Source organism: Cebus imitator, unplaced genomic scaffold (genome assembly GCF_001604975.1).
Source record: "Cebus imitator isolate Cc_AM_T3 unplaced genomic scaffold, Cebus_imitator-1.0 Scaffold178, whole genome shotgun sequence".
Classification (NCBI taxonomy): Eukaryota; Metazoa; Chordata; class Mammalia; order Primates; family Cebidae; genus Cebus; species Cebus imitator.
The window spans coordinates 3,513,297-3,525,108 of record NW_016107493.1 but is presented as its reverse complement, the minus strand read 5'-3'; the positions used below and the strand labels follow the sequence as shown (position 1 = coordinate 3,525,108).

The following is an 11,812-nucleotide window of genomic DNA, read 5'->3' as shown; positions in this document are numbered from 1 at the left end:
TTAGTAGAGACGGGGTTTCACCGTGTTGACCAGGATGGTCTCGATCTCTTGACCTCGTGATCCACCCGCCTCGGCCTCCCAAAGTGCTGGGATTACAGGCGTGAGCCACCGCGCCCGGCGTATGTTTGGTCTTTAAGTGGTACTGTTGCTTTAAAAAGAAAATACTACCAAATAATTTCACGTGTCCTATTTTACATTAATATTACTGTCTAATTTTGATATAAGACAGATATCTAAAGCTACTAAGGACTGACTACTCTGTTCATTTCAGAGTGACTTAGTAGAAGAATATTTTGAAGCTCACAGCAGTTCAAAAGTTTTAACCTCCGATAGAACACTGCAGAAGCTAAAGAGAGCTAAACTGGATCAGGTATGTTGCAAGGCATATTACTTCAAAATTTTTCTTACTCTGTCCTGAAAAATATGCTATATAAGCAACAGATTTGAAAAGTATATACAAGTAGAATTATTGTCCTGATCAAATGAAATACAAGTTAAGGTGATTATTACTTCTATTATTATATAAATAGTAAATAGGCTGGGCACAGGTGGCTCACACCTGTAATGTCAGCACCTTGGGAGGCCAAGGCAGGAGGATTGCATGAACCCAGGAGTCTGAGACCAGTCTGAGCAACATAGGGAGACCTTGTTGTTAGCAAAATTTAAATAAATAAATACATAACTTCCTGGATTCAACAGACTGTAATTAGGCATTTTTTCCCTCTTACTGGTTTATCGTTTCTTCAGGATCTATGACAATCATCAGGGTCATCGTTCCTTGATATCCATGTACCATTAATCTCTGTTATTCACTTAACCTAAGTATTCACTAACTTCACACTGGTCATAAAACAGTGACTGCAATCTGACTTTCTCTCAGTTAGAAACTTTACAAAAAGTAGAGGCTATTCTACTTGAGGATACTATGGAAAACTTGCCCAGTGTGGTAAGGTAACAAGGTTACTATGTACTATGGTTCCAGTAGCTCATTTTACAAAAAAATACCATATAGTTATACTTGCCTGGGGCTTTACTTCTCTAAGAGACGAGACAGAACCATGTGAATGAGAAAATCTTTGTCAGTAGTAATTGCAATTGATAATCTAGGTCTCTTGGCTCATTGGTAGTGAGACTCAGATCAGAGAATATAAGCAACATGGACAAATGATTCTAGACTCACAATAGGACTTCATCAGACTTAGAGGCAAAAAGAGCTCTAGGAGGATAAAAGAAACACCTGTCAGTAAGGGAGAGGAATGCCTTTCATTGATCATAAACATAGCATAGCTAACCAATATAATCTTCCGTAGTATGTGACAATAAGCATTTATTTTTCAGGTCTGTGTGTCAGTCAGAGGTTGGTTGATCTAGGATTTGCTCCATGTTTCTCTTCCTTATTGTACCAGCAGGCTAGCTGAGGCTTGTTATTCTCATGACTGTAGCAGAGACATAAGAGAAAAAGTGGGAAAACACACCATCTCTTAAAGCCTAGGCTCAAAACTAAATTGCCAGTTCTGCCTCACTCTAGTACAGCAAATCACATGGCTGTAAACAAAGTCAAAGGGCAGGGAACTATGTATGCTCCACCCATTTAGTGGGAGGAACTGCTAAATCACATGACAAAGGATATGGATACAAGTGGGGGATACAAGTGGTGGCTCAGGCCTGTAATCCCAGCACTTTGGGAGGGCAAGGCGGGCGGATCACCTGAGGTCAGGAGTTCGAGCCAAGTTCTGACCAACATGGAGAAACCCCATCTCTACTAAAAATACAAAATTAACCAGGCATGGTTATGCATGCCTGTAATCTCAGCTACTTAGCAGGCTGAGGCAGGAAAATCACTTGAACCCAGGAGGTGGAGGTTGTGGTGAGCCAAGATCATGCCGTTGCACTCCAGCCTGGGCAACAAAAGCAAAACTCCCTCTCAAAAAAAGAAAAAGAAAAAACAAGTGGGGGACGTTAGGGTTGAAAGTGCAATTCTCCATGAATATTAAAGTTTGAAATGAGGCCGGGTGCCGTGGCTGACACCTGTAATCCAAGCACTTTGAGAGGCTGAGGTGGGTGGATCACGAGGTCAGGAGTTCGAGACTATCCTGACCAACATGGTGAAACCCTGTCTCTACTAAAAATACAAAAATTAGCTGGGCGTGGTGGCACAGACCTGTAATCCCAGCTACTCAGGAGACTGAGGCAGGAGGATCGGTGAACCCAGGAGACGGAGGTTGCAGTGAGCCGAGATGGGCCACTGCACCCTAGACTGGGCAACAGAGTGAGACTTTGTCTCAAAAAAATAAAAAAAAGTTTGAAATGAAAGTACGTATATGAGATAACCTTCTAGAATTCACTCAAGTGTGAATATGCTCACATAATCCTGTGTAAATGACTACTGGAAAAGATACTAGTACTTTCTCTGCTTTTTCAGGGCTTTGAACTTCAGAAGGGATAAGAGAGATTTTTTTTTAACTACCTACTTAACAATTTTATTTAAAGGTAGTCCTGTTTTGCTTTATGTGGCTAAATAAACACTATATAGGCCAGAGTACCTGGAATATTTATTGCAACCCTAATCTTCAGTATTTAAAGAATATTTTACTTGAAAGGTGATGGAATCATGAAAACATGGTAGTGCGAAAGTGAAGATGCATGTGTATCTTTTTGCAGGAGTTTTCATTTCAAAAAGTGATCTCCATTTGATTTACCAGCATGAATTTCCAAGTTTGGGATACAGGGCAATGCACTTACCTTGGTTTATTTATATTTTTGTTTTTTAAAATTTTCAATACTTATCAAAGATCTGTTAGAAACAGCTTTTGGAAAAGGAGCAGTGATAACATGTTTATTTTACTAATGATAATGGTAAGTAAATTATAAAGAACCTTTAATGTTTTCTGAAAAAATGAAAGCCTTATTCTTGAAGTTTATAATTTAAATGGTTCTGGACAAAACTTACCAAATTCTTTACTGTCATTACTAAAAAGAATGTTAACAATTTTAAGAGAACAAATCATTTTTGAAGAATTTTGTTTATCCGTTGATACACCCATTGCCAAAGCTGATTAAAGTAATCTTTCAATTGGCTTCTTGTAAGATCAACTTCTAAGGAAATTGTTTGTTTGGATTGATTTGCTGTATGTGGTTTGAGAATGACTTCCCCCACTCCTTTTTTTTTAAGCAAACTTTGCGTAGCTTATTGAGCAAGGTTTCTCCTTCCTTTTCTGCCGAACTTAAACAACTAAATCAACAGTATGAAAAGTTATTTCATAAATGGATGCTGCAATTACAGTAAGTATAATTACAAACCCTTGTAAAATAATCATATATAATTTTACATGAATCTTTATGTTAAATCAAAGTAAGTTAACATTTTTTTACAGTGAGTTTGATATATTCATATATAAAAATAAATGGAAAAATAGACATTCTCCCAATTTTATGACTCAGATACAGAAGTATCACTTTATTGTATGACTATTCCCAGAAGTTCTAGTTTTTAAGAAATTCATGTGGTTTATCAGACTTGACAGTCATTGATATGATAAATAGCATTTCTTAGAATTATGTTATTGGTTTAAAAACTTGAATATTTAATTTGCCAAGATTAATAAATATACCAATTAGTTCTGTAAAAGTTTCTTTAGAAAAAAAAATTTTTTAAGAAAAAATTATATATATATATATATATATATACACACCAATTAGATTTTAATCCAGTTTTCCACAGCATAGTTTCTTAAGTGAAAGGATAATATTTACTTTAATCTTATGTATGTGTAACTATACTTTCAGAATTTTATGAGCAGATTTGTCCTATAAATATTTTACTATTTTTAACACTATTTTTCACTTTTATTATTTTCACATACCTCAGATTAAATTTTAATTTTTCATTAAAATGTCTAGAAGAGTGATTGAAATCAAAATACAATATTTTCTTTTATGATAATTACTTTTATCCTTGCATTTAAAAAGACTTGAACATAAGGAAGTACTTAAAATGTACACTAATGTGAATATACATGCACACTCACAGTTACATTGTCACTGAGGTAAGTAAGAAGGGCCAGGCCCTGTGACCCACACCCGTCATTGCAGTGCTTTGGGAGGCCAAGGCAGGAGGATTGCTTGAGCCCAGGGGTTTGAGGTTACAGTGAGCTATGATTGTACTACTGTCCTCCAGGTTGGGCAACAAAGCTGTCTCTGAAAAAAAAAAGAAAAAAGTCTACCAAGCCCTTTAGAACATAGAATTGTCCACAGTTTCCCCCAGCTCAGTTGACCCCGGACCCTGGTTTTCTTTTGCCAATAATATGTCCAAGAGTTATGCTAGGAAGGAGCCGGGCACAGTGGTTCACACCTGTAATCCCAGCACTTTGGGAGGCCAAGGCGGTTGGATTACCTGACATCAGGAGTTCAAGACCAGCGTGGCCAACACGGTGAAACCCCATCTCTACTACAAATACAAAAATTAGCCAGGCATGGTGGTGCATGCCTGTAATCCTGCCTACCCAGGAGGCTGAGGCAGGAGAATCACTTGAACCTAGGAAGTGGAGGTTGCAGTGAGCCGAGATTGCACCATTGCATTCCAGCCTGGGCAACACTCTGTCTCAAAAAAAAAAAAAAGTTATGCTAGGAAGGGAATGGTAAACTTGCCTGCAAGAACCTCAGCTTTTCTCAATAACTATTTATGGATCTATGCATTATAAATTTGTGAAATTACTCTTCACTCTAATCCCGTCCCCAGCCCATCATTTTTTTTTTTCTCCCAGTATGTCAACTCAGATAACTGAATTTGCTTTGCTTCTCAGACCAGATCTTAGCATCAGCAAGATCATTGGAATTGCTAGCTCACTGATCCTTGCCTCTTTATTTCTGCTACTTCTACCTTGGTAATCTCTACTTTTGGAGGTTACTTCTTTACCGTTCTTCCATTTCTAGGTTATCCTACATTGCCAGAGAGCATCACATACTATTTCTGCTTGACCTTTGTAAACAGTCACGGAGTTGGACTTTAGCTTCACCTCTAGTGCTTGGTGTTCTGGGTGGTCTCATTCACTCTCCGGGCTTCAGTTGGTTTCTGTATATGAATGACTCACGTAACTGTTACCTCCAACCCATACCTTACTCTCTTAGTAGCAGACCAGGATATCTGAATGTGTATTAAAAGTTTCCACTTGGGGCTGGGCGTGGTGGCTCACACCTGTAATCCCAGCACTTTGGGAGGCTGAGGCGAGTAAATTACGAGGTCAGGAGTTCGAGACCAGCCTGGCCAAGATGGTGAAACCCCGTCTCTACTAAAAGTACAGAAAATTAGCCGGGCGGGGTGGTGGGCACCTATAATCCCAGCTACTCGGGAGGCTGAGGCAAGAGAATCATTTGAACCCAGGAAGCAGAGGTTGCAGTGAGTTGAAATCGCACCACTGCACTCTAGCCTGGGCAAAAGAGCAAGACTCCATACCAAAAAAAAAAAAAGAAGTTTCGACTTGGATGTCCTGTAAATAATTCAACATGCATAAAATTAAACTCCTCTTAAGCCCATTGTTCCCACCTTCCCCTGCTATGTAGCAGAGTGAATGAGTGAATGTTAGTCATTCCATTTGTGTAGTTGCCTATCCGGCAGAAAACTGAGTCTTTTTATTAAAGAGACAGAGTCTCACTCTGGCGCCCAGAAGGGTATGAACACAGATCAAGGTAGCCTCGACCTTCTAGGCTTAAGGATCCACCTCAGCCTCTCTAGTGGCTGGCTGGGTCTGTATATGTATGCCGCCATGCCTGGGCTAACTTTTTTTTTTTAAATTGTGTAGAGATGAGGTCTCAACATCTTGCCTAGGCTAGTCTCAAACTCCTGGGCACAAGCAGTTCTCTTGCCTTGGCTTCCCAAGCTGCTGGGATTATAGGTGTGAGCCACCGTGCCCGGCCCCGAGTCATTCTTAAGTATTCTTTTCCTCACTGTCCACATCTAATCAGTTTTACTTGTTTGACTTCTTATAAAGTTCTTGACATGTTACATTTTTCCCTATGACAACTAAGTTCCTCTTCCACAGTTTTGTTCCTTCCTATTCATTTTCCAAACATAGCCAATATGATCTTTCTGAAAAGAAGATGTTACTTTCCTACTTAAAACCTTTCTGTTAATCCCTCATTAGTTACTTTTAAATGTTCATTTTTGGCCAGGCATGGTGGCTCACACCTGTAATTCCAGCACTTTGGGAAGCCAAGGTGGATGGATCACCTGAGGTTAAGAGTTTGAGACCAACATAGTGAAATCCCATCTCTACTAAAAATACAAAATTAGTTGGGCTTGGTGATACATGCCTGTAATCACAGCTACTTAGGAGACTGAGGCAGGAGAATTGCTTGAAACTGGAAGGTGGAGGTGGAGGTGACAGAGTAGGGAGGCCTGGGTAATACAGCAAGACTCTGTCTCAAAATAAATAAGCACTTTGGGAGGTAGAGAGACAGGCGGATCGCTTGAGGCCAGGAGTTTCAGACCAGCCTGGCCAACATGGTGAAACCCCATCTCTATTAAAAATATAAAAAATTAGCTGGGCGTGGTGACAGGCACTGTAATCCAGCTACTTAGGAGGCTGAGGTAGGAAAATCACTTGAACCAGGGAGGCAGAGGTTGTAGTGAGCTATGATGGTGCCACTGCACTCCAGTCTGGGTGACAACACAAAACTCCATCTTGAAAAAATATATATTATTAATTAATTTTTTTAACAGATACTGTCTTGCTCTGTTGCTCAGGCTGGAGTGCAGTGGCACCTTAATAGCTCACTGCAGCCTCAAAATCCTTGGCTTAAGTGATCCTCCCAGCTCAGCCTCTTGAGTAGCTGGAATTATAGGCACCCGCCACCACACCCAGATAATTTTTAAATTATTATTTTTTTAATAAAAGTATTTTTGGCTAGATGTGGTGGCTCACACCTGTAGTCCCAGCAATTTGGGAGGCCAAGGTGGGTGGATTACTTGAGCCCAGGAGTTCAAGGCCAGCCTGGGCAACATGGTAAAAGCCCATCTCTACTAAAAATACAAAAATTAGCCAGGTGTGGTGGCACATATCTGTAGCTCCAGCTTCTTGAGAGACTGAGGCAGGAGAATTGCTTGAACCTGGGAGGCTGAGATTGCAGTGAGCTAAGAGAGCCAGACTGGACTCCAGTCTGGGTGACAGAGTGACACTCTGTCTAAAAAAAAACAAACATTATATATATATATATATATATATATATATATATATATATATATATATGCTTGAGCCAGTGCGCCTACCCCTTTCCTATACTTTTTATAAACTTAATTTAAGGAAACTGGTTGATAATAAACTTGGCAATAAGAATTATTGAACTTTAATTTCATGAATACTGTCTTTCCTAACAGCCTTGGGTTCAACATTGTGCTTTATGGTTTGGGTTCTAAGAGAGATTTACTGGAAAGGTTTCGAACCACTATGCTGCAAGATTCCATTCACGTTGTCATCAATGGCTTCTTTCCTGGAATCAGTGTGAAATCAGTAAGTTTCAAAAATGTTAAAAGAAAAAACATTATATCCTCCGCCAATTCATGCCCCCACATAAATGAGGATGCTACATCTCATTCTGGAGTAAAGAATTTTTATTTTAGCCTTCACAGTGGTAGGATTGTATAGTGTTTAATACTATATGTTTGGACACAGAAGAATCTAGCTTTGAAACCATCTTTGAATGTCCTGCCTTGTAACTGACATGTATTAAAACTTAGGAAACTTAGCTTTGTTTACTACACTGAGTATCAGTGGTACTTCTGAAGGAGAGAATTATGGGGTCTTCAGTTTTGTTATAAAATATGAAAATGCTTTATTAGGCAAAAACTACATACTATGAAAATGCTTTAAAATGCAACAGGATGGGATGTGAAGGCTGTAGTTTTATAATACTTTTCTCATAGATCATTTTTATTTCAAATGCTTAATATCTCTTCATCATTTGAACATTAAAGCTGTTGGGTGCTGGATACTAAGTCATGTAGTATTCCTTTTTTAAAGTATCTGTAGTGTTTGTGTCCTGTATCCTTTGATAGAACTGTATTTTTCTAATGTTTCTTATGTTCTTGGGAGCTTTTTCATTTGTTTTTGCTGCCCTCTTATATTACCTATTACGTTTACATCTTTGCTGTTCTTTTTCTGTTTTCTTTTAGCCACAACTTAGGCCAAAGACAATGAACTAGATATACTCAAGTACCAGTAAAATTTTTAGAAGTGATTTTTCAAACTTTTGGAAAATCCAAATTCATTTTTAATTTATTAAAAAAGGGTTTGATTTTCTAGTTGTATTTGTCCTATATGACAGTAAATTGTAATTAATGTGGTACCTCTTGCACATTCATGATATAGGTCCTGAATTCTATAACAGAAGAAGTCCTCGATCATATGGGTACTTTCCGCAGTATACTGGATCAGCTAGACTGGATAGTAAACAAATTTAAAGAAGGTAACATGAAGTAGATGCTCTGTAGTTTTAGGGTAAAGTTAAGCATATACTTATTCATGTATTTATATACATACAATATTATTTTATTTTTTGTTTTTTTTTGGGGGGGCGGGGGTTTGAGACAATCTCTCTATTGCCCGGGAGTGCAGTGATGCGATCATGGCTTATTGCAGCCTTGACCTCCCAGGCTCAAGCAATTCTCCCACCTCAGCCTCCCAGGTAGCTGCGATCACAGGCGTGTGCTACCATGCCCAGTTGATTTTTTATTATTTGTAGAGATGAGGTCTTGCTATGTTGCCCAGTGTGGTCTCGAACTTCTAGGCTCAAGCAATTCTCCTGCCTTGGCCTCCCAAAGAGCTGAGATTATAGGTGTGAGCCACCACACCCAGCCCAAAAAGATTATTTTAATGATGGCACTTAACTCAGTGCTCTGAAATAATTTGTCCTTTTGCTATGAACTTTTTCTGTGAATGTAACTAATAGGAAAGAAAAAAGTTAGTCTCACTTTCTTAAATTTGTATATCCAAAATCCCCATATTTAAGAATAATTTTCTAAGTTATGTTTTGCTTGTGTAAAGTGCCTCCATTTGAGTGGTACATCTTTGTCTGATATTTTTATATTGTTTAATGTTCTTATAAAACATTATTTCCTGACCAGGCACAATCCTGGCACTTTGGGAGGCCAAGGTGGGTAGATCTACACAGGTCAGGAGTTTGAGACCAGCCTGACCAATATGGTGAAACCCCATCACTACCAAAATGCAAAAGAATTAGTCAGGCTTGGTGGCGCATATCTGTAGTCCCAGCTACTTGGGAGGCTGAGGCAGGAGAATCACTTGAGCCCGGGAGGCAGGGGTTGCAGTAAGCCAAGATTGTACGACTGCACTCCAGCCTGGGCAACAGAGCAAGACTCCATCTAAAAATAAATAAATAAATAAAAAATTTCTTTATTCTGTTTACATATCACTACATTAGGATAATTTTATATATACTAAGATCTCTGGTTCTTTTGGTGTGAATGTTTCAGTTACGTGAATATGTCAGAAAATTGGAAAGTATTATATAGTCTCTGACAGTTAATTGCCATTTGTAATGACTGAATTAAGAATTAAGTAATTGAGAATGCCTAACTGCTTTGATGGATAATTTTATTGACAACAACAATAATCCTAGCTCTGTTTCCATAGTACTTTTATCTTGTCAATATTCTAGCGTATTCTGTAGTTTTCTCTTCATTTTGTTTAACCTGAAAAGCTTTCTGTCCCAAATTTCCTTTCACACTTCTACACCCATTTTATCTACAGTCCTCTATAGAAATGGACAGTATACTCTTTTGGGGTTTTTTTGAGACTTTCTCTGTCACTCGGCTAGAGTCCAGTGGCACAAACATGGCCCACTACATCCTTAACCTTCTGGGCCCAAGTGATCCTTCCAACTCAGCCTCTCCGTTAGCTGGGACTACAGGCACATACCACCTACCTGGCTATTGTTAAAATCTTTTGTAGAGATGGAGTCTCACTGTGTTGCCCAGTCTGGTCTCAAACTCCTAGGCCTCAAGGCATCCTTCTGCCTGGGCTTTCTAAAGTGCTGGGATTACAAGCATGAGCCCAACCTGACAATATACATTTTTATACCAACTCTACACATTTGAAAACAGGTAAACTTGATTCTTATTATTCACAAATTCTGTAATAGCAAATTTACCTGCTTGCTAACATTTATTTGTAATCCCAAAATCAATATTCTTGGCACTTTTGCAAAGTGAGACATGCACAGAGTGGCAGAAAGTTTGCATTGCCCAATGTACACATTCTAAGCAGGTAATGTACACATTCTAAGCAGAGGTCAAACAAGGTAATGCTCTGCCTTGTTTCAACTCTCATACTATAAACAAGTGTCCTTTTCACAGTCTGTTCAGTGCTACGTTTTTCACATTTTTCTGAATTTATGTTAGTGATTTGGCTGTTTAAAATGGCCCATAAGCATAGTGTTAAAATACTGTCTGGTGTTCCTAAGCACAAGAAGGCTGTGATGTGCCTTGGGAGAAAAAGATATAAACTTCCTTCCATTATGAGTTAGTGTTCTTAACTGTGAGTTCTGTGTTAATGGATCAACAGTATATATTAAAAATAAAGTTGCCTTTAGGCTGGGTGCTGTGGCTCACACCTGTAATACCAGCACTTTGGGAGGCCAAGGCGGGCACATCACTTGAGGCTAGGAGTTTGAGACCAGCCTGGGCAACATGGTGAAACCCCGTCTCTACTAAAAATACAAAAAATTAGCCGGTCCTGGTGGTGCACATCTGTAATCCCAGCTAGTCGGGAGGCTGAGGCAGGAGAATCCCTTGAACTTGGGAGTTGGAGGTTGCAGTAAGCCAATATCACACCACTGCAACAGAGTGAGACTCTGTCTCCAAAATAAATAAATAAATAAAAATAAAAATTGCTTTTAAACAGAAGCACACATAAAACAAAGTTATATATTGAACCTAACCCTGTATTTCCTCTGGGAACAAGTGGTTCAGTATTCAATAATTCAGCATTTGCAGCAGCATCATAGAACTTAATATAATGAGAGTCAAGCATATATATTTCTCAGAACCCTAAAACTACTGCATATGTGAACATTTCTCATCACATTCATTGATTATGTAGACATATAGTGAATTACTAGCAGGTTATCATAAGATAAACCTGTTTAGTTTTCAGTTCTTTCAGCCTTATTATTTAATTAAAAATCAGTTGCTGCAGTATTTTACTTCTATAATTTTAGCTTTTTCTGTATGGTCTTTAGTTTTCAACATAAGTTCTCCTACTTAAAGAATACCAGAAGCATTGCTTTTTATTCCTTTACCACAGATCCTTGTAAGACAGCCTGATATTGTTCATATGTTCATTAAACTAGATGCCTAAGTCACTTTATATTTGTGTGTGCATCTATGTGTATACATATGTGTGCTTTGGGGTGTTTTTGGTTTTGATACTGTTGACTATGGTGACTTCTAGATTTCAGGGAACCTGGGATTTTCACAATTTGTCATCTCAGAATCTTTGTCACTATATTGTCTCTCTTACCCATCTACCCCCAAGTAGAGGAGAAATTTTTTGCTCTCTGACTTATACTCTATCATGTATGCCAGGTCTTTAGAGAGACTTACCAATACCCGTGGGTTTTAAGTATATGTTAAAAATAAAATTTACCTGATTCAGCTGCCCCTTCACACTATTTTATTTTTGTTTTCATATGGTTTCAGTATTTTTGAAGACATGTCCTGCCTTCTTTTTTATTTCCTTTGTGCTATCAGAACTGTATGCTTGATCACCTGTAATTTTCTTCTTTTTTTTTTTTTTTT

General features: G+C 38.4%; 1 protein-coding gene across 1 annotated transcript in view; it reads left to right on the top strand.

The window, feature by feature from the left end:
• The window catches only part of ORC2 (origin recognition complex subunit 2), a 50,759-nt gene that overhangs the window by 29,282 nt on the left and 9,665 nt on the right, over positions 1-11,812 (top strand). The window contains exons 10-13 of the mRNA XM_017545243.2: positions 272-370; positions 3,173-3,282; positions 7,373-7,505; positions 8,364-8,460. Coding sequence (XP_017400732.1) covers positions 272-370; positions 3,173-3,282; positions 7,373-7,505; positions 8,364-8,460 — 439 coding nt within the window. The remainder of the gene's footprint in view (positions 1-271; positions 371-3,172; positions 3,283-7,372; positions 7,506-8,363; positions 8,461-11,812) is intronic.